This window comes from Numida meleagris, chromosome 5 (genome assembly GCF_002078875.1).
Source record: "Numida meleagris isolate 19003 breed g44 Domestic line chromosome 5, NumMel1.0, whole genome shotgun sequence".
Classification (NCBI taxonomy): Eukaryota; Metazoa; Chordata; class Aves; order Galliformes; family Numididae; genus Numida; species Numida meleagris.
In genome coordinates, this window is record NC_034413.1 from 3604082 (window position 1) to 3626036 (window position 21955).

A 21955-nucleotide genomic window follows, 5' to 3' on the forward strand; every position below is an offset into this window, starting at 1 on the left:
AATAACTCTTCAGCACTGAAAGATCTCTTCCTGCAAATTCAGCTGTGCTATACTCAATCTGCATCTCTTTCTTGAATAAGAGTCTGCAGACGCTCTGAATGTGAAGATTTATTTCTCTTCAGCACAGTAAAACTTTGTTGTACATCTCACCTTAGGGGTGTGGATGGCATGAGCCTAAATCTGAGGCAGTCAATCAAATCTCATGTTGCAACCAATGCAAAGAAATAGTCTTTCCAAGGACATGGCTTGTCTTTTGGCTGCTCCTAACAGATGACTCTCCAGTGTTGACCAGATTGAGTGTAGATCTCTGGCATCTACTTTACTGATGAATTTCATCTCTTCTGATTTCTGATTTTCTGAAGTGGATCCTTAGGTGTGAGTTTCAGCTCAAACGCAGTTTTGCTGTTTGGGGGGGGAAAACAGAAGTATGAAGTTGCCAAATGGATACTCAATTTGGCTTGCCACCCAGTATAAATTTATAAAGCTGCTAGGTTAAAATTAGACTGGTTGAACACGCCCTGGAAATGCTTGTTTTTGAATGAGTTTTGGAATGTGCAAGCAGATACAAGCAGCATTGCTTCTGCAGGTTAATGCTCTAATAATGTGGACTTCAGAGATGTTATTTTTACAAAAGCTTTGACAACAGACTTTTACTTGCTTCACTGCATTAATCATACTCTTGTTTATACAGTCTGGTAAATGGCATGAGACTGCACTATAATCTAAATTTGTATATCTCTGCCATTAGGATGTCTATATTTAACATGTTAAGTCTTGGAAGGAAGTAGAATGGTTGGATGTTAGGAAAATTTTCTTCTCTGAAAGACTGGTGAGGCACTGGCACAGCTGCCCGAGGAGCGATGGGGTCACCGTCCCTGGAGATGTTCCAGAGCAGTGGAGATGTGGCACTGAGGTACATGGGCAGTGGGCATGGTGGGATGGCTTGGGGTTGGACTTGGGGATCTGAGAGGTCTTTTTCCAACCTTAATGTTTCTATGAAGTTTTAATGATTCTGTGAAGTTTGGTCGTGGAGGCTGTTACAAAATGATACTATGATCTGAGGACAAGAACAGGCCGACCTGTCCGCTTTCATTAGAATATTAGAAAGCAGGGGAGAAATTCTGTTTGCTTGACTCAGGAATGACAGGACAGCATTGGGGATGTCTCCTCCTTCCAGGTTACCATTGCTGTGGATTATGTGTACTGCAGTTTTAGGATTGGCACTTGCCCAGTGAGCAAGGAGAGCTGTTATCTGCCCAGGGTTTTGCTGTGTGCTGTCTGACTGCCTTGAGGGCTGCACAGCCATGCAGTCTTGTTCTTTGGTGAAAGAAAGAGCGTGACCCAAGCTTGCTGCTGAGCTTCACTGTTAATGGCTTGGAAGCACTCACTGCTTAGTATCTGTGTGTTCTGTACTTACCGTATCAGGACAGTTTGGTGCCCTGGTGTGAGCACAGAGAGCAATTTTCGCATGGTCAGATAAGGTGATGGAAACAAGCACGCTGTCCTCACCAAAACCAGCTTTGCAGGAATGCAAAAGGCATATCCCTGTTGAGCGAGTTGCTCCAGAAGGGCACTTTTAAGTGAATCACAGCAGTGCCTGTCCAGAGACCTAGACAAGAAGCTTGGGAGTCTGAAAAGAAAGTGGGATGGACAGCAGCCAGAAAGAAGTGCATGAGAAAAAATAGCCTGCGTTTGGTAAGTGAATTCTTCCAGTACTGCAGCAGCTCTTTGCCTCCAGAGCTTTCTGAAGATAAGTACTTATTTGTTTTTGATTACAGCCCAACTGCAGGGTGTATGGGAGCTGTATTTAGATATGAAAGCTTTTCCCACCTGCCTCCCCCCACCTCCTGGATTTTGATGATAAAAATACTTGGAGTGGAAGAGTCCTGTATCAGATTAAGCCCTTGTGTTTCATGTTTCTGTGTTTAATTAGTGCTTTTCATGGGAATGCTGCTGATTTGCAGGATGATAGTGTGATTTATTCCTCGAAAGTGTGTGTAGGCAAGAAGTTTTGTCATCATGAAGTACTGTGATATCCTGTGCTGAAAATAAAACTTCAAGAGCTGTTTAATCTTATTAAATATGTAATAAAAACACTCATGGCACAGCCAGACTCATAGCTTCTGCTGTGCCTGAAGCTGTATTTTGAGTGTTCCCTTTGCCTCTACCACAAGCTCCTTGGTTCTTTTCCTTTTGCTTCATAACGAAAGAAAATGAATATGGCAAATCCAACCTGAAGAATTCTCAGTGATATTAAATCACTGAGTGGTTTAACCACCTGTCTATTTTGATCTGGTTGTTTACAGTGAATATCTTTCTGTAGATTGAAGAAAACATGGCTTTCTTTCAGCAAGGGATAAAATTTAATTGCTGTTAACACCAGTATTTTGCATCTCTTCTGGCTTGTGGTGATTTGGTCACACTCAGTTGAGGGGCCGACTGCTTTGATAGCTGTTAAATAGATCTGATTTCTGCTTGAATTCTGAATGCCACAACTTTTAAATCTGATTCCGTATTTTTGGGAATCTGTGAGCCATACAGAAAGGATGTATCACTTTCTCTGTTTTTGTGGAATGACCTCAAGAACTGTGTAGGCTATGTCAGGAGGTTGCTTACAGTAACCGGTGAGTAATAACAAGAATGAAAAAAGATACTGAACTTTGACTGTTCATAATGTTTTAAGCCAGATTCAGACTTAAAATGGCTCTTCTGTGAGAAGGCATGCACTGCCGCAGTTAATGTAAAGATTAAGTTTTTCTACAATGCACAACTTTTTCCATAATCAGTATAAATCTGTTAGTAATTCTCTAACAAGCCACTGTTCAAGATAAATAGAAAATAAGTGAAATGAAAGGATGAATTACTGGAGATGCTGCACATCACGGGCGACATGCTTTGATCAAGCACTGAGCAGCCAGTGAGCACTGTAGGCAAAATTCTGCTCCGAGTTATCCTTATAAATACGTGAGAACAGCATTTTGCTCTGTAGTTGGAGGGGAGGAGTGACTTAAACGCAGCAGTGTGAGACCATCTGGATGCAGGGTGAGGGGTTCTCCATGCCTGGGGCATGCCATGCTAGTGGCTCATGGTGGTGGGTTTTCTTCTTTTAGGGTTTTCATTGCAGATGATGCCCGAAGACTCCACACTTCTCTTCAGCTCTCATTTTTGATATAAATCTTGCATGGGAGTTGCTTTTGGAAAATGACCTTGTGTAGGTCTGCGGCAACTACTGACTAAGCCTCATCCCTGCTTTAAATGTGGAGGAATGCAGCCCTTGCCTTCTAAACCTTAATGCTAGTTTAGGTCTAACTGAGAGACCATGATGTGCTTTGATGTTTATCATTAGGACAGAGGCTGGCTGTCCTCAGATCTGTTTGGTTTTTCTGTCTGGACATTTTGATTTGCACTTAAAGAAACAATGGGTCTGATTCTAGGTCAGTGTAAATCAGGTGAAATGCAAAGATGCATTTTTGTTGTTGTTGAAATTTTTAGTGATTTTTTTTCTATTGAAAAATAGTTTAATTAATTTAAAAGTGGGCAATATCAAGCTGAATAATTATTTTCACATTTTCAAGGCAAATCAAACGATAACACGTCAGAACGTGCAGATACAGCAGCAAGAAGTGGTGCCTGCATCACTTCCAGGAACCTGCAGGAGGCTTCAGTTACGGTGATGGGTTTGTGGGGAAGGCATTCCCCTGTAGCTGCTCCAGGACAGTCTGCTGCTCCTCTCCCCACATCCCCCTTTCTCCTTGCTTCTGATAATCTCTTTACTCCGGCAGCATTAATGCCTTTGTTAAGTGGTGACTCAAGCCTAGTAACTATTTCCTGAGCACCGCAGGACTAACAAGAGTGGGTCTTTATTTGATTGAAAATACTGCTGTTACTCTGATTTTAGAGAGTTTGCTGATTTTTGCAAATAGAGGGTTTTGTTTGTTCCCTTCTTGCATTTTCTTGGGAAGTCCATTGATGAGTAAGGAGCAGAGCCTGTTTGGATTAGATCTTGAGGGATAAACCATCTGTGTTAGAAAAGAAGCCACAGTTATTGTTTAGGCAAGATTGGTGATTTAGTGGTGATTCAGGAGGTTTGCTTTGGCTCTAAAGGCTTCAGGGCTGCATCCTTTAAAAAGTATTGTGCTCTTAAACAAGTGTTCAGCAGTTGTTCAACAGACTGAATGTATAATCATGAGTTATGACCACTATATTCTGGCTTTTAAACTGCAACTGTTTCTCAAGTGATTGCCTTAAAAACATCTGTGGTGGCTTGATGTCATTTCTTGGCAGTTGCATGTATATATATTAACATACATATTAATGTTTTTAAGCAAATGGAGGAGCTACACAACTTCAATCTGCAAAAGGCTACTGAGCTTTTCTAAACCTCTGCGACAGCATTCTTAAATTATTCTTTTATTTTACAGTTATTTATATGTCTTGCAAGGAGGTTTCAGAGATCAGTGAATCAAGATTCTCATTTTATTGACTTATCATTTTTTTTGGCAGCTGTTTGATTTCTTTGAGGTAAATAGGAGAGAGTTCAGGCAAAGTTTATTTCCAGAAGTGCTAACTTGAGCAGCAAAATGTGTACAATAAGCAGGACAGAGTAAATCCACAATTATTCCTCTCCTTTCCTGAGCTTGTTTTCTTTCCTATAGACCCAGTTTTTATTACTTGTACTGTGTGTTTATTGAACGGGTACCTCCTGCCCACTGACAGGATGAACTTCCTTGCACTGCTTGTACAAATACCTTGGCTTGCCCTGATGAGACTGTGTTCAAGAGCAAAACCTTTGTGCAGCCTCTAATCTTGGCCAATCCTTGTCCTTTTCAGTAAGCTTGTATGGGAAAAGGCTAGTGGGTCAATGGGCAATGAGGGAATGGGAAAGAAATGATGCGATTGTGCTGCAATGCTTGGAGTATCAATTATTTTTCTTATATGAAAATTTCATGATGATTTCATGGTACCAGCCTCACTCTGCCTTTTCTTGTTTCTTTCTCTCTTCATATGAGTCATGGAAGTTGATCATAGAATCACAGAATCACCAAGGTTGGAGAAGACCTCCAAGGTCATCCAGTCCAACCGTCTACATACCATCAATATTTCCCCACTAAACCATGCCCCTCAGTACAACATCTAAATACTTATTGAACGCCTCCAGGAACAGTGACTCTACCACCTCCCGAGGCAGCCCGTTCCAGTGCCTGGCCGCTCCTTATCATGATATGGTTGCAAGCTGTTTCTCTTAAAGCCCCACATTTCATTGCAGCTGCACAGGAGCTCCAGGCATGAGCTCTCACCAGAGGTAAACTCGTATCTGGAGCATTCCTGGAGGATGTAGGAACAGCTTTGCTCTGAGATCTCAAAAAACATTAAAAGCACAAACTGAGAACTTGAATTGCACTGATCTTCTGCAGGGAAAGCACTTGGGTAGAGAGAGTATTTATCCAGGCTGCTGAAAACAATCAGGAAACCATGGATGGAACAGTATTGCCCACTAACCATGTCCCTCAGTGCCACATCTCCACCGTTCTGGAACACCTCCCTGGGCAGCCTGTTCCAATGCGTTATGCTCTTCCTGAGAAGATTTTTTTCCTAATACTCAACCTGATATTAAGAACATCCCTTGCAGAAAAAAACCTTTTTTTCTCAGGTGTAAAAAGCACATCAGCAGACAAAACCTTAGCGTGCCTGGGACAGGTGGTAATAGGAAATCAGATAGAGAAAAAAGAGACAATGTCATTTGGTGAGACTGCAGAGCTCATCTGTGGGAGGTATCTGAGGAATGTTCTTTGGCTGGATTTCCCCTCGTCTGGCCTATGAGTTGGTGGATGGTTTTGTAATTCATCTTAGAAGTTTTCAGGTTGTGACTTGCCCAATAGGACAACCTTCCCAGGTTACATCTTCCAATGGCACCAATGTCTCTGTCCCTGGCTCCTGCCTCTGGTCATGGCCAGTAGTGAGCATGGCCTTGCTCAGTGAAAGAATGTACGAGCAGGTATTTATAGATTTCTCCCAGCCCCAACTCTTCAAGCTTGTGGGTATTGGGGGAAGCAACCATCAATAGATTTATTCTCCGCTAATTGTTTAATGTCTTCTAAATGCATTCAAACTTTTGGCCTTGATGAGATCCACATTTTAATTATATTGTGTGAAGAAAGGAAACAAAGTAATGTGGCTCCACTGATATCAAACAGAGAAAAACTGTTATACATCAAACTGGGAAATATGTTACTGGTCTACTTGAAGTGTGTTTACTGTGGGTTCGCGGTATGTCACTCTTTGATGTGGCAGCAGGAAAAGCTGAGCATATCTAAAAAGTAACAAGGCTAGTAGAAAATTTAGAATTAAGCATAGTAGCAAAAATTTGTTTTGTCTTCATTTTAAATAAATATGAAAAAAGAAAAAGTGCATTAAAAATGAAGACTGGTGACCTGAAAAGTAGAAGTCACACGCTGAGATGTCAAGGAGATGTGTGTGCATGTTTAAAATCTATTCCATCTGGTTTATCTTATTCATCAAGGAAGAGGATTTTGGTTATATGACTGAGCATATGAAAGTAATTTCTTTTCATAGTCACTTTGATTATTCTTTCCTTACAATCCTTTAAAAGAAAGGAGGAGGATTATATTAAATCTTTATTTAAAAGAAATAGAACAAAATTTCAAGTATTTTCTAGATAGCATTTGAAAATATGTGAATAATGAAAAATCTGGCGTGTTTTGTTCCTGGTGGGATCTATCTTTTTATCCTATTTAGCTGCCCTTTGGGCAATAAGTAAGACATGATGGATACTCCATATTCAGTCTTCTGGCTGCCCAGCATGGGCAGTATGGGGCAGTTTTATGTAAATAAGGAGTTGTACAGGGAAACTAGCAAGACAAAATCTGTTTTTAATACTCCTATTAAATCCTCTGCTATCTATACAAGCTCGAGTCTGCTTCAGTTTAAAGAAATGATGCAGGACCTGTTGGTTTCAGCAGTAGTTTACTGAAATTTGAGATACATGAAAGAACAGCTTTTTTTTTTTTCCCATTCTGATGTGTCATCTCTCTATTATATCTGTGTCTCCTAATTAGGAGATCCCCCAGATATTCTCATTTTTAAGAGGAGGGTTGATTTGGCCAAGGCACTTGAAAAGGCTTCTGTAGATTCCTGCTTCGTCAGCTGGTATATATTTACATGCATAGACATGATCATAAATAATTCACCATTCATCTCAACAAGAGGAAATTACATGCTACATTATTCAAGAATGTACAAAGACGCTGCTTGTTGTGTAAAGAGTGTAATATTCTGCCAGTGAACCGACAGCAGTTTTGCAACTAAAATAAAAAGACATAAATGGTTTATTACCAACTCAAGTCTGACAGACTTGCTTCTGTCTGCAGTTCACATCCTACTTCAGTCAGTATTGACATACAAAAAAGGTAAACTTTGCCTGTGATTACAACTGCTGGAAATGTTGAATGGAAGAAATGACAAAAAGATGCTTTGGATTGCTTGGTTTTGTGGGATGAATGAGGAAAGCTTGGGCTGATTATGCTGGGGAAAATCCTGCTGTGCATCCTGCACTGCCCAGTGAAAGAATGGGGAATGAATTTAATTAAAACTTCTTGGTAAAGAAAGGGAATGGCTGTAGGGAATTATATCCTGGCTTTCATGTGTTTATTACAGTGGAGTTTTATGACATGAACACGACAGTGGGAAAGCACACAAAATGTAAGTCTGCAACTAACAGTTACAATTCCACCTCCCTGTGTCCTATTAGCTGAGTAATGTCATACTGCCCTGTGGTAGGTCTTCAGAGATCATCTAATGAAGCAGCTTGTTGCAGTGTGTAAGCTGGCAGAGTTATGGTTGCTGGTGGCACTTCAAATTTTCCCTGGTGTGATTAAGGTCTCAGTTATGCTGTAGCCTAAGCATATTTCTTTTCTCTTTTGCCCTTGTATCACCTTCCCCATAAAGCATTTCCCTCAACTTGCAAAGATGTAGTTAGCAAGATTTTTCTTTGAGTTTATAATATATTCACTACACCTGATGAGGGTTCAGTAAATTCCAGTCCATTTTATTAACATGCAAATGGACATAAAATTGTACGGAGAAGCTCATGCAGCATTTGTATGATCCTGTGCTCTGGATCCATTAATGCATCTCCGATGGCTCTTTTAAGAAGTTTGAGAATTAATGTCAAGTACCCAAACCTTGAATTGATTGTGCAGGAGTGTCTCAGATCAATCTGTTCAGCTACTAACACCAAGAGAGTTTTGGGTCCTTATTAGAAGAATAGGAATATAAAATAGATTTTTCTTTTAGTAGTGCTTAGTGACTGGTCTCTCTGAGATATGGGCTGTGTGTCAAAGTGGATGAGTTTGGGGAGGAAGGACTGCACAAAGGCACACATGTAACACCTAGTATGTTTAATTGTACTGATGCTGCATGGTTCTTTCTGGCTGCTCGGATCTTATAACTACCAGCATAACCTGCTGTCTGCTCTTTGCTCATTTTTTTTTTTTTTAAGAAGTTACTTCTTTTACCTCCCTTTTCTTATTGGGGCCCTTGTTTCCATCTCCTCTTCTTGTTTTTGATCTCTTTATGGATCTGTTTCTGTTTTCATGATTTCCTCTCTTGGAACCTCTATTCAGGCTTCATGGATGATAGCCGTATCAGCCCTCCTTCAGACTCTTCCCACCAACTTTTCTTCCTCTGTGAAAATATCTGCTCAGGTGATGTATTGCCACCTGAACAGCTGACTGGCAAAGTGGAAACTTTCTTCTCTTGTTGCCAGAACTGCCCTTCCTCGTCCTCCATCTCTCCAGCAACTGGGACTGTCCGTGTCATGGCGTTGGACTAGGTGATCTCCAGTGGCCCCTTCCCATCTCTGCTGGTCTGTGATTTGAAGAACTGCTGACCTTTTTCCCACTTTAGTCTTCGATCCTTCTCTCCCTTTGTTGTTATGTTGATGCTGAGGAACGGAGGTAGTGGGGGGAGTGGATCTCTGCTCTCACGGATGTCTCCATGGGGATGGACAAAGGGTGTCAAAGTGATGGAGCCATTCTATCTATATCAAGTGGCAAAAGCCAAAATAAATGTTGAACTTCAGAGGCATATGTTACAATTGCTCCTTAAATTTTCAGCATCCTTTATTTTCCTTTTCAGCTCTTCTTAAGTTTGCTGCTTCATTTTTGGCTTTTCAAAATTGCTTTAAAATATTTCCTGTCTTTAGTTTCCAAACCGAAGTAATTCTTAGGATTCTCAGAAATAGAAATGTAAGTGTTACCTAGAATACTGAGGCACATATATCATCTGTCAACTTTTGTATTTGATCATTTGTCTTCTCAATACAGAGATTTTCTTTTGATCTGAAAAATGTGGATAGTCCCAGTGAGGGATTTAATACGCTTCAGAAAATCTTGAGGAACTACACCTAACTGTGCTTTAATTATGACCATCCCTTGGAAGGCTGATGGCTTGGTTGTGCATTTAAGTGTCTGCTCAGAGTTCTGCCTGCAATGCCAAGCATAAGCACAAAGGTTGGCACAAAAAATTCTAAACACCTCTGGCCACTTTTTGGCTGTGAGCAACTGCGGTGAGGAAGTGTGTAGCAGTGGATGGCACGTGCTCTGTGCAGCAGGGTCCTTCAGCCTGAATGGGTGGGGAGGTCTCTGTTGCACCCATGAGTGTTCAAGTCCTTGGAGCAAGGGAACATCCACTTGAGTGGTTCCTGCACAACCTTCCTGTACCAAAGTGCTGGCATTTGAGAGTATTTGCTGGGTCAGGGCCTTGTCTTGAACTTGCTGTGCTGATCATACATTTCATTTAACTAACGTCTCGATGTTTTTATTGAGCGATATGTTTTCAAGGTATATTTGACAAGTAATGCTGAAAGCGTCTTGCTGGCTTCTCTCTGTTACTGGTAGTTGCTCTTGTCCCAGAACCATTAGGTCCAGAAGCCAGAGATCCTGATGTAAGCTTTTTGCTTATGTCTATGTTTTAGCCCTTCAATTTACTGAATGCTTGCTTTGTGGCTTCTTTGGTTGGCTGTTGTTCAACCTTCTTCCCTATGTACTTGAAAGCAGACTGTTGTCTTGTCCCTGCCTCATCCTCTGACCTGGGTTCTTGCCTCATTTCAGGGAAGTTAATGTCAGGCTGTCATGCAGAGAGTGTGAGAATTTAACCTGTGTTACTAGCCGCTACCCAAAAAAAGCAGATTAAAAGCTGTTACAGAGGTCAGTGAGCAGATGAAGGAAAGACAGTGGTGTTACCTGTGGCTGCTACAACTATTTGCTGATGTGGACAGGAGTGTGAATGCAAAGAAACAGCAACCCATTGTGGACCTGAAGCCAAGCATTTCCCAGGTTTAATATCACGAGTGCTGTAATTAATGTACTTAGCATTTCACACTAGCAAGTGCTAGTGTGAAATTACTGGTGATGGATTGTAGTCCTGCCATAACCTCAAACGAAGGTGAATGTAGGTATTACTCAGTTTGCTCTTCTGTGTGACAATGTATGTGGCTTTGTTTCCTTAGGTTGCACAACACAGATCCTTGAGAACATCTCTGGGACAATGAAGCTTCCAGGAGCAGCAGCCTGGTTTGGAATCTGAGTGCTTTAAGAATATCTGGGAATTTCTACCCGCATTTGCCTATTCCAGTATAAATCAGAAGACAATGAATTCATTTTATTTTTTGCAGAGTTTCACACTACGTAACAATTTTTCTTCTTTCCCATTTTGTTCAATGGGAAAAACTTGAGCCAATGGTGCAGCTGATTCTCACTTTGCCACGTTCCTCCTCCTGAGCCAAATTCTTGGAAACCACGTCCACAGTACATCTATTTTTGTAGCTGGTATTCTTTTTTCTGCATATGCCACATGTCGCTTTTGGAGTGCTTCTAACTATTCTGGTTTGAACCTGCCCTTTTATGTTGCAGAGAATTCATAGAATCATTCAAGGAATTAAATAATTTCAGTCTTGCAGAAGATGACTCACGCTTCAGAAACGTTTTTGTGGCTGTCCTTGGCTTGTTAATACAGGAGTTTAACAGTATTAATATGAGGCATTGCATTAATTGTTGCATACACTTATTACCAAATGACTTGCACAGACAGTGTTTCAGATGCCGCGGCCATAGCCACAATAACCAGAAGTGTCCTGTTTGCAAAGAAGAAAATAGAATCCCTTTGTACGCTGATAGCAAGCAGATGAAGTTGCTTGCAGTTTTGGAAGTAAGGACTGATCACAGTGAAAGCTGGAATGGATTTTTCTGCTTGAAGAAGGGGAAGCTATGCAGCTTAATATTTGGGTTGATTATAATGACTCTAGTGATGGCATCCTATGTACTGACAGGAGCCAAGCACGGCCTGTTGTTAATACCATCTCCCTTCCATTACGGAGCTTTTACTAGCAATCCAAGCTTAATGGACAATGAAAGCCTTAGTGACATGAAAGACCATTACCAGCCTTCTAAAATTAATATTTCATACGTAAAGGATTATCCAAGCATTAAATTAATTATTGACACTATTACTTCAAAGATAGAGTTCATAACGAGACAGCGCCCTGGTTTAGAAGAGCTGAGGAAACAAGAGCCACATGTAAGTATAAATTAACGCATCTGAAACTGCTGTATACTGGTTTATTTTGAGGATTTGGGGTCAATCTTCTGAGACAAAAACAGTGCAGCTGCTCTGATGTTTGCATTGTGATTCACACCACCCAGAGCCTCCTGATTTACGCCTGCTGAAAAGCTGATATTACAGACCACATCCTTCTGAGTCACAGGCAAAATGGATGGGCTGTCTAAACGATCTTGACACCTGAAACGAAAAATCAGGCAGTCTTCCGACAGCTGTACAATCTAATTGAATTGAGAACCTTGTCTCACTCAAAGTCATTCTGAGTTAGTCACATCTGCCAGCAACCTGAAATGATAAATAAGAAAGCAGCCTTTCTGTCAGTAGTATGCATTCCTGAAAAAGCTGGATGTTGCAAACTTTGTACTTCAGAGTTAATGACTGGAAGTTAATCTGAACATTACAACTTTGACTTGAAAAATTAATTCCTGGGGTGGCAGTGAGGTGGGGAAGTGTGGATCTGCCTTCTGGCCTTAAAATCAAAGCATTTCCCATTGTATTCCTCTCCCAGTCTGACTGTTTGCACTGGATTTGGTTCCAATGCCACCAGAAAAAAAAGTTATTTTTGTTAAAACTAAGGAGTTACGTCCAAATATTGTTTCTGTTGTTTGCTTACTGTGCTAAGTTAAAAATAAATGTAATTGCCAATTTTTTTGCTGCCTTTACTGAAATTGTTGTTCTTTATGTTGCAGATGTTTTCAGTAATTCCTAATAAATTCCTTCCAAATAGCAAGAATCCTTGTTGGTATGAAGAGTACAGAGGAAACACAACCACAGACCCTTATACAACAAACTCCTATGCACTGTATTCAAAGCGTTTTCGAACCATTTTCGATTACCTCAGGAAGGTATTTTGGAACCACTTGTACCATTACAAGGACAAACACTACCGGCTGCGCTGTCTGCCCCACTTCTACATCATTGGGCAGCCCAAGTGTGGGACGACGGACCTGTACGACAGGCTCCGGCTGCACCCTGATGTTCGGTTCTCAGCCATCAAGGAGCCGCACTGGTGGACGAGGAAGCGCTTTGGTGAGTCAGCGTGCCCTCTGGTATTCAGGAGAGCTGTCTCTTTGATGCTTCTTGTATGTATCTGGGATGAGTTTGTTGGATTTGTTGCATGTTGACTTACCTTGAAGTTAATAGTTAAATAGATATCCAGGTGACAAATGCTTGACAGGTTCTAGCCTGCTTTTGTTTGATGGTATTTTGGGTTAAACCTTTTGAGATGTTGCACATTTCATCTGGTTCGTTAGCAGTGGTTTGGAAAATCTAGAGAAAAAATATGGATGAAACCAGTGCTGTTTTCTAAAAGCAAGAAGAATTGGTGGATTAAGAACTGGTTGGCTGGTTGCAGCCAAAGGGTTGTGATTAATGGTTCTACGTCAGGGTGGAGGCCGGTCACGAGTGTTGTCCCCCAAGGCTCAGTCTTGGGACTGGTGCTCTTCAACATTTTTATCAGTGACAAAGTGATGGGATTGAGTGCACCCTCAGCAAGTTTGCAAATGACACCAAGCTGAGTGGTGCAGTCGATACATTGGAGGAAAGGGAAGCCATCCAGAGGGATCTGGACAGGCTGGAGAAGTGGGCCCACAAGAACCTAATGAGGTTCAACAAGGCCAAATACAAGGTGCTGCACTTGGGCTGGGGCAATCCCAGGTATTTATACAAACTGGGGGAAGAAATCCTCAACAGCAGCCCTGCAGAGAAGGACTTGGGGGTCCTGGTGGATGAGAAGCTGGACGTGAGCCAGCAGTGTGTGCTGGCAGCCTGGAAGGCCAACTATGTTCTGGGCTGCATTAAAAGAGGAGTGGCCAGCAGGGAGAGGGAGGTGGTGGTCCCCCTCTACTTGGCTCTTGTGAGGCCCCATCTGGAGTACTGTGTCCAGGCCTGGGGCCTGTAGCACAAGAAAGACGTGGAGCTCTTGGAACGAGTTCAGAGGAGGCCACCAAGATGATCAGAGGGCTGGAGCACCTCTCCTATGAGGAAAGGTGGAGGGAACTGGGCTTGGAGAAGAGAAGGCTCCGGGGAGACCTCATTGTGGCCTTCCAATACTTGAAGGGAGCATATAAACAGGAGGGGGAACGATTGTTCATGAGGGTGGATAGCGATAGGACAAAAGGGAATGGTTTTAAACTGAGACAGTGGAGATGTAGGTTAGATATTAGGAGGAAGTTTTTCACTCAAAGGGTGGTGACGCACCCAGGTTGCCCAGGGAGGTTGTGGATGCCCCATCCCTGGAGGCTTTCAAGGCCAGGCTGGACGTGGCTCTGGGCAGCCTGGTCTAGTGGTTGGTGACCCTGCCCTCAGCAGGGGGTTTGAAACTCGATGATCTTGAGGTCCTTTTCAACCCAGGCCATTCTATGATTCTATGAATAACAGCTAGGTTGTGACAGGAGATTTAAAGAATAACGGTAACGGTTTTGCCTTGCAACATTTTTCTGTAAAGCCTTTCTTAAATGAATGGTGCTGGGTTGGTATTTGATGGGTCTCTTCAGTCCTTCTGATTCAGTAAAATACAACTGGTTTTGGTAGCAGCTTTGCTAGTGTTACAGCTGTAGTCAAATGCTCTGCGTGAGACAGCTCCCTCCCACCGAAGAACCTGGACGTATTTTTAATGCTTTTTCTCCTGAGTAGCGTCAATATTTCATGACATGACTCTTCATCTCTAGAGGCAGACAGCAGCTGAGGTTATGGCCTACTGAAGCAAGGCACATCCATCTCTTGTGGTTGCCTCTTCAAAGGGTGGCTGAGAGCTGTGGGCCTGAGTGCATCGTTTTATCCGGCTGAAGTGTTTATGTCCTTCATGTTCTCTCTCCCCTGGGTGCCAGCACAGGTCAATCTTGTGGTGAAAGACTAGATGAGACTCGGAAGGTCCAATTTTGGTTCTTGGCTTTGATGTGTGCTTAGTGCTTTCCTTAGTACTCAGTTTATTCCACCCAGGCTTTGTGTTTTCCCCCCTGTAATGGAGATTGGGTCCAGCTACTGAGAGCTAGGACACTGATATCAAAGTTCACAGGTTTTTCAGTGATATAACCATTTCCAAGAGGAAGATACTGGTTATTTTTCAGTGACGCTATCTTTGCTTCTATTTCTGATTTGTTGTGCTTTAATGCAGACACTGCATTTGGAGCAAGGAAAAACCTAACACTGTAGAGTAGAGCATTCTGTGATGTGATGAAGCCTCTACATCACTACTTTCCTGTGGTGCTTTTCTAAGCTTCCTTGAAATAGGAAACTCTCTCTCCTAATGATCTGCCATGGCCAACAGAAGGTTGCTTTCTGAGGGACTGGGACACCTGCAGTGCTGACTCTGTTCTTTATTTGGGGATTTTACCTTCAGTTCTTTCCCCTATACGTGGTGTTGCCTTGGAGCCCAGAAGAGCCCTTGAGCTCCTATGGGCAGGGAGTTTGGTCTTTGCTGCTTGCTGGGGAGGGCTCAGCCATGGATCTGGGATTTCTAACTTCTTATACAGAAATGGCTTTGCTTTCTTCTCAGGATTTGTGTTTTCTTTCTTTGCAAATGGCGTGAGAAAGTGGCTCACATGTAGCATAGCACAAAAATAGCTCAAAAGCAGTGAGCTGGGCTTTCTTTGACTTTGACTTTGGAGATGCTGCAGGTACCAGTGTGCATGGGGCAGCTGGGCGAATTGTGAACTCAAACAAGAAGCATTGTGGTGACCACGGAGCCCCATGGGAAGGAGCTCATTCTGCACAGGCAGTGGCTGGCTGAAGGTGAATGATAAGAAATATCTCCTGAGCTGAGGGCGGAAAGTCAGATCAATGAGGAAAGTGGATTTGAGATTTGGACACTGCGAGTGCCATGCTGCTTGTCTCTGGGTGTGGAGCTGCAGAGACCATCAGCAAAGCCATCTGTAAAAGATTGCGTCTTCCATGAGATCTTCGTTTACATAATTAAATCTTTTGACATTATTTTTTTTAAAGCTGAAGAATGAGGAAAGCTTGCAGAGCTTGGGATCTTGTGGGAGGAAGGTCTGTAAAGATGACCTGTTGATCATCTTAGGCTGTCTGTCATTCAGAAAGACTAAATTGTTGTCATTTCTCTCTGCCTCAGCAATACTTCACCTGAAGGTTGCTATTTGGGCAGGAAGGAGAATAAAACAAATGGGCTAACCTGTGAAACTGAGTCAGACCCCTTTAAAAGCCAGCTTGTGGGTATGACTCCTATGTTGCTGGCTATTAAGTTGTTTAGTTTCTAACACTTATCTGGAGAAGAAAGTCTCTTTGTTCTATGGCATTCTCTAATTCAAGGATTTTTACAAGACTGACTAATTTCAGCTGAAGCCAAATAACCCTCCTGGGAAGGTCCCGTTTCACAAATCATCGCTTTCCTGTTCTGCTGGGATGGCTGATGCTTGGCAGGACTTTGTCCCAGCTTGACTGTCTCTCTTTCCTGGCCCTTAGCCACAGCTTCCACTCACAGAAGTGGGGTGATGACAAATCAAGGCAATCTGTAGCACTGTGCAGGCAGGGAGAAGGCTGGTGGCACTGAACATGCCCTGGAGCATGAGGCGGGAGAGGAGAAAATAAGGTGCCAACATGGAGCCTTGCTTTCGTACTTCTGAAAGAGGAACACATGAATGATTTCCCAGTTTTCTGATTTTGTTGAGTGTGTGTTGGTTTCCATATCTGGCATTAGAGTCTGGTTTTAGTCTCAATACAGTAACTCTAGTGGGAGTCTGTATTACTCCAGTTCACATTGATGTAAATGAAAGCAGAATCTGGTCTTTCATATTCATTCTAAAAGCTAAATTTAGAAGAAAATAAATACAAGCTATTCATGCAGAAGCTATAAAACAGAATACTTAAGATATCTCCTATCTCTGTGAATTTATGGCTTAATCGTATAGTATCTTGAATCTTAGCTACTTCATTATTGGCACTTGAATCTGAGTGTTACACTTCATGGCTCTAATTTTGTGCTGCTGTTAGCTGGCTCAGATCCAGAAATGTTAACGAAGCTGTCTTCGTCTACCCAGCAGTTAATCTTGCCCTGCTATATATATATATATATTTTTAATTTTTTTTCTAACTTCTCTCTTTTCACTGTTTCTAGGAATCATTCGTCTGAGGGATGGATTTCATGATCGCTACCCAGTGGAAGATTACCTCGATCTATTTGACTTAGCAGCTCATCAAATTCAGGGTGTGCTGCAGAGCGAGGCAGTAAAGGAGCACAGCAAGATGAATAACATCATAATTGGTAGGGCAGATACAGCTTCTGAAATGTTTGTGTCTGTGGGCTTGTAGCATCTGGAGTTGACATGTGGAGGGGCACTTTCTTAGGTGTGACTGGTTCAGTGCACAGGGCTGCTGATATTGGTTTCCTCTGGTGTGTGTGGATAGTGCAGAAGTTGTTGTAGGATGCCTAAGAAAGCAATACATGCCTGACAAACGACAGCATTTCATTAAATAATACAATAAAAAGAGAACGAGGGAACTTGGTTACTCCTTCCAACACGGTTTGCATTTTGTTCTCATTACAAAGGGTTTGCCTGTAGCTTCAGGTTCAAACACTGCAATGGTGTGTGTTTTTTCCCCAGGCATAGCAAACAAATTGTGGCATTTGTTTTTACAGTCCTGTAGAAATCATGTAGCTGACGAGCAAAGGTTTCCATGATAGCAACACAACTCCAGCTGGCTCTTCTCAGGCTCCATCATAAGAGACACGTAGGAAAAGGGACCACCATTTTGTGTGTCATCATCCCTACGTGGCCTGTGGTGTACTGAAATAAACTTGATGAAGCCCCTGCACTGCTTTGTTACCAGCAAAGATAACCCAAGTTCCTAGCAGGAAAATACAGTTCCAAGCTGAGGCTATCTTGTGCTGTATTATTTTTCAGATGCGGAACTGAGAGGCATGGTACAGGATCCAGTCAGAAGATAATTTTATGGCTCCAGTTAGCATTAACTTACTCAATTAGCATTAGGGATGTAAAGGTCTAGTTCAGAAGTGCAATTGTATTGCTCCACAGGGAAGCCCACAGTTGGGTCCGGGCTCCATGAAAGATGCCTGAGTTGCTCTCCATGACACATGGTGGCCAATGCACCATGGTGCAGCTGGATTATGGTGCCTGTGAGGAATGTTTGCAGGCGTTCTTAAGTTCTGGTTTTGCTTTCTGCTGGAAGCAGAAAACCAAGGGGGAAGACACTTCTGCCAATCTTACTCTGTTGCCTCAAAATCTGCCAAGGAAGCCAGATGCTTCCATGAAAAGACTGGTTTGTTGAAAAGAGACTTCTGAAGTAAGCTGCAGTTGTCCATCCTACAAAAATGAATCAAGGTCTTTGCTTCCTTCCCTTGGAGGGAATACCCTCAGAATCTTCTTCATCGCATTCTGACAAAAAAAAAATGAGCCTATTGTTGACTTGATGAAATGGTGACATTGACTTCCATTGCATATCCGTGTCTACAGTCATGTTTGTGTGACACCACCTCAGCCTCCATTTAAGTCTGTCACCCACACTATCAAATACTCAGTGCTGAGCAAAACTTGTAAGACTAAGAAATGTTGCCATGAAGGACATCTGCAGATTTTCCTCCTACTTACAGTAATATCTCCTGCCCTTTCATGGGTGAAGTGTTTATACTAATTATATTCCCTAATCTAATCAGCAATGTACATCTTTGATTACTTACCTCCTGTTATAGCTTTTTCTGGAGCGCGATTGTGTTTCTTTTTCCTGTAGTCTCATTTCTTGTTTCATTAAGGTTCTGTTCACTTTTCTTATTAAGTTTACAGGAAAAGTCTTGAATGATTATTCTCATTAAGTCATTTTTTTATTACCTTGGTTAAAAAAAAAACAACACAACCCACAACAACACAGCTAGCTTGTCTAACTTGAATTTGTATGAATATCAGGTTTGCTTAGAATCCTCCATTTTCTTTTTTTTTGGATGATTAGAAACAAAAATCTAATTAAAGCTGTAAGTATTTCAGTAGTTTATCATGCTACATTATTTTGAAAACTTCAGCTTTGTTGGATATTATACTTAGTGGGTAATAATTGCATTTTTGCAAATAAAATGATGTCTGCTGAGAGATGAACCAAAGCGGACAATGCTGCTCTAGCTTGAGGCATTCTGAGCAGGACTTGTTTATCTGCAGTCATTAATAGGATGAGTTCACAAGATTGTCTTTTGAAAATATAATATGATTATAACCTATTCATGACCAAATACATCAGTTATACATTTATTCTTTGGGCAGCTTAGTAATTCATATGTTCTTTAAGTCCATAAGAAAAGATGATGGTTTTTTTTGGTTGCTCTGCAGTAATGAGATATAATTAAGAGCAGAGTTTAATTTATCTCACGTCTAGTATGGCTCACTCTCTTTGCAGTTATTAAATCTGTATTATAACACAGAAGAGAACGCTGTCAAATTACAAGGAGGCTTTTCTTGGCTGTTTCAGGAAATTAAAATTATAAGAGTCAGAAGAGATCAGAAGGATTTTATTTTTTTCCCCCTTTTTTAATTCTGGATGGCCATCTTGTTTTGAGAAGAGTTGCCTTGTGAACCCAAGCTCTCCTGGGCTGTGTGCATTAGAGCAGTGCCTCAAGCCCCTGTTAATGCTTCAGCATTATTTGGTGTCTCTGATCGCCCTTTGCTTCTGACCCACCTGTGGATGTAGGTGGGTGCAGCTGAGATTATTTCTGTGGAGTATTCTGGTCTGTGGCATTGAGAATATCATCCCATTTATGTCTAAGTGCAATGACTTTATTTAGTTCAGCTAGCACCTGTGTATGCAGATGTTGTTGTGTTCAGCTTTGTTCACTCTACATAAGCTAATTAGGGAAAATCCTTTAGAGAGCATTAAATATCATCAGAGGTCTTTGGAGCAGAGGATTGTGAAGAAAGATCAGAAAAAACAGAGAGGAAGAGGCTGTGTATAAGAGGGCATGGAGATGGTGGGGGCCTACAGTGCAGCCGGTAACTTGCACTGTGCATGTGGAGAACTTTTCTTGTTTTAAGGACTACGAAGCACAAGAATAGGGCGCTTAATGAGGTTCTAGACTTTAATCATCAGCATGATTTAAGCAAACATTGCTCAGGAAGTGGTTTCAGCACAGCCCTTTCTGTCGGGGAGGTGTCACGGTGACTTCCCAAGGCCCTTCCATCCCCACAGCGCGTTATCCTGTAACTCTGGGCATGCCCCATGCCCTCCTCTGCTGGCACAGGTACAGCTATGCCATGCTTCCTGGCCCGGCCATCTCCTCTTGTCCTCTGTTGGATCTTTTGTGCTTCTGCTTCACCCAGCATGGGACCCGGGCCAAGTGCATTTTAATTGACGAGTCAAAGCGCACCGATGATCAGGCAGTGCCTTGGCTAATTAATTTAGAACGGAAAAGCAGAGCCGTTGTGGACACCCAGCTTTAGCCAACAGACCTGATCTCCTCCTTTTGAAACAAGGCAAAATGAACATGACAGAAGATTAATGTGTTCTCTAACAGCTCCAAGACTTTACTAATGAATCACATTATGCTAAGCTGGTTTGGAACAAATACCTATTTCACTTTGTGTTTTGGCAATCTTTTAAAATCTTTATTGGACTTTCCCAAGAGAGAAATCAAGAAAGGAAAATCATGTGAAAGTCTACAAGTCTGGAACATTGTTATTTTTTTCATCTCGTTACCTTTGGGGAAAAAAAAAAAAAGAAAAACCTCATTAACAAGAATTAGCTTTCATTAAACTTTCAACATGTGGAAGTTGCCAGAAAGTTTTTATGTATGTTTTATTAACATATCCATGCCACGTGAATGCCAGTATGACTTCAAAAGAGAGGGAAGGATGAACCATGCAAAGCATCATACCAGATCATTTACTCAGTAGCTGGAGCATCACACACCTTGTTCTGTCAGTGCTGCTGCTGCTTGTGCTTCTCCCTGTAGCACTACTGTAGGAGTAAGTAGCTTAAGAATCAAAGAATGTAAGAATCTGACACTTAACCATGTGTTAATCTTTAATACTTGACTTCTTTCATAAAGGGATGCTTGAACTATAGTGGCTGAATTCTGTGCCAGTGCATTTTTTGTTTTGTTTCCCACGTGCTCACCAGCTCTCCTGTTTCTGTTCTGTGCAGTGCTGACCCACTGAAGTGGTTGTTTCCGCTTCCTTCTCTGTTTTGTTGCAAGCTGTAGCTCGCAGTGTGATTGTTCTAGCTCTGAGGAGCCAGAGCAGTCTGCAAGAACCAGCAAGGTGTGCTGGAGCTTGCAACTTCTAAATGGTCTGCACCAGCTATCAAATTCCACTCTGATACAAAGAATGAAAGGAGTTACCAGCAGAGATGCTTTCTATTTCCAGGGGAAGCCAGTGCCTCCACGATGTGGGACAACAATGCGTGGATTTTCTTCTATGACAACAGTAGCGAAGGAGAACCTCCCTTCTTAATCCAGGATTTTATCCATGCCTTCCAGCCAGATGCCAAACTTATCATCATGCTGAGAGATCCTGTTGAAAGGTGAGCAAGGGTTGTGTTGCAAAAGTATGCAAGAGCATTTACCTGCCTCGGTGTAAGTGGTCCCATGAAGTGCTTCAGTTCGTATTAAATAATAAGCTTTATGTCTTCAAGGACATGCCGCTCCAAATAAATAAAAGATTGCAAAGAGCTCCAGAGTCATCAAGTGATACAAACTTTTTTAAATATTAAAATGCTCAGTGCAACACTCATAAAGCTCATTTAGACAATGTTATCTTGCTGAGTTAACTGCTACTCAGGAGCTCACCCTTGGCCTTCCTGACTCTGCGAAGGAAGGGCTCTACCTTTGCAAAAGTATGAGCTGCTCTTGAATAGTTTTCTGCTGTTTTAGCCACAAATATCCTTTCCATGTGCATTGCACTTCTTCTCTCTCCAGTCTTTTAGGGGACTTCTTTCCACTGTGTCCTCTGGAGGAAGAGGATGAGGAGAAGGATAATGGGGAGGGTGCAGGAGACCTTTTCAGGTGCCTACTGAGGTTACTTGGGCCAGGTCAGAGGACTGCCCCTGGAAGTGTTCCAGAACTGAGGGACATGGTCAGTGTGCATGGTGGGGGTGGGCTGGGATTGGTGATCTTAGTGGTCTTTTACACTGTTAACGATTCTATGACAGAGACAAGGAGGATGCAGGTGTCAGCAGGCACCCACTCATGAGCTGCAGAGCTGGGCAAGTGCTTTCAGTCTCCCGCGTCAGCAAATACAGTTCTCAGCTTTTAACTGCTTCTCCTGACCTCAGGATTGAGCAGATGATAATTTTATGCAGGAGAAATGGCTGAAGTGGCTCCCTCATGTAAATTACCTACAAATTCCCTGATTGCTTTAACCAT

General features: G+C 42.1%; 1 protein-coding gene across 3 annotated transcripts in view; it reads left to right on the forward strand.

Moving 5' to 3' along the window:
• Positions 1–21955, forward strand: part of CHST15 (carbohydrate sulfotransferase 15) — a 44327-nt gene that overhangs the window by 15194 nt on the left and 7178 nt on the right. For 2 of the 3 annotated variants that reach the window (XM_021398297.1, XM_021398299.1), the window contains exons 2-5: positions 10529–11595; positions 12327–12666; positions 16712–16858; positions 20958–21114. In XM_021398297.1, coding sequence (XP_021253972.1) covers positions 11053–11595; positions 12327–12666; positions 16712–16858; positions 20958–21114 — 1187 coding nt within the window. In that variant the 5' untranslated portion in view covers positions 10529–11052. Of the gene's footprint in view, positions 1–1462; positions 1696–10528; positions 11596–12326; positions 12667–16711; positions 16859–20957; positions 21115–21955 lie in introns of those variants that run through there. The other variant, XM_021398296.1, reaches the window with a different exon arrangement.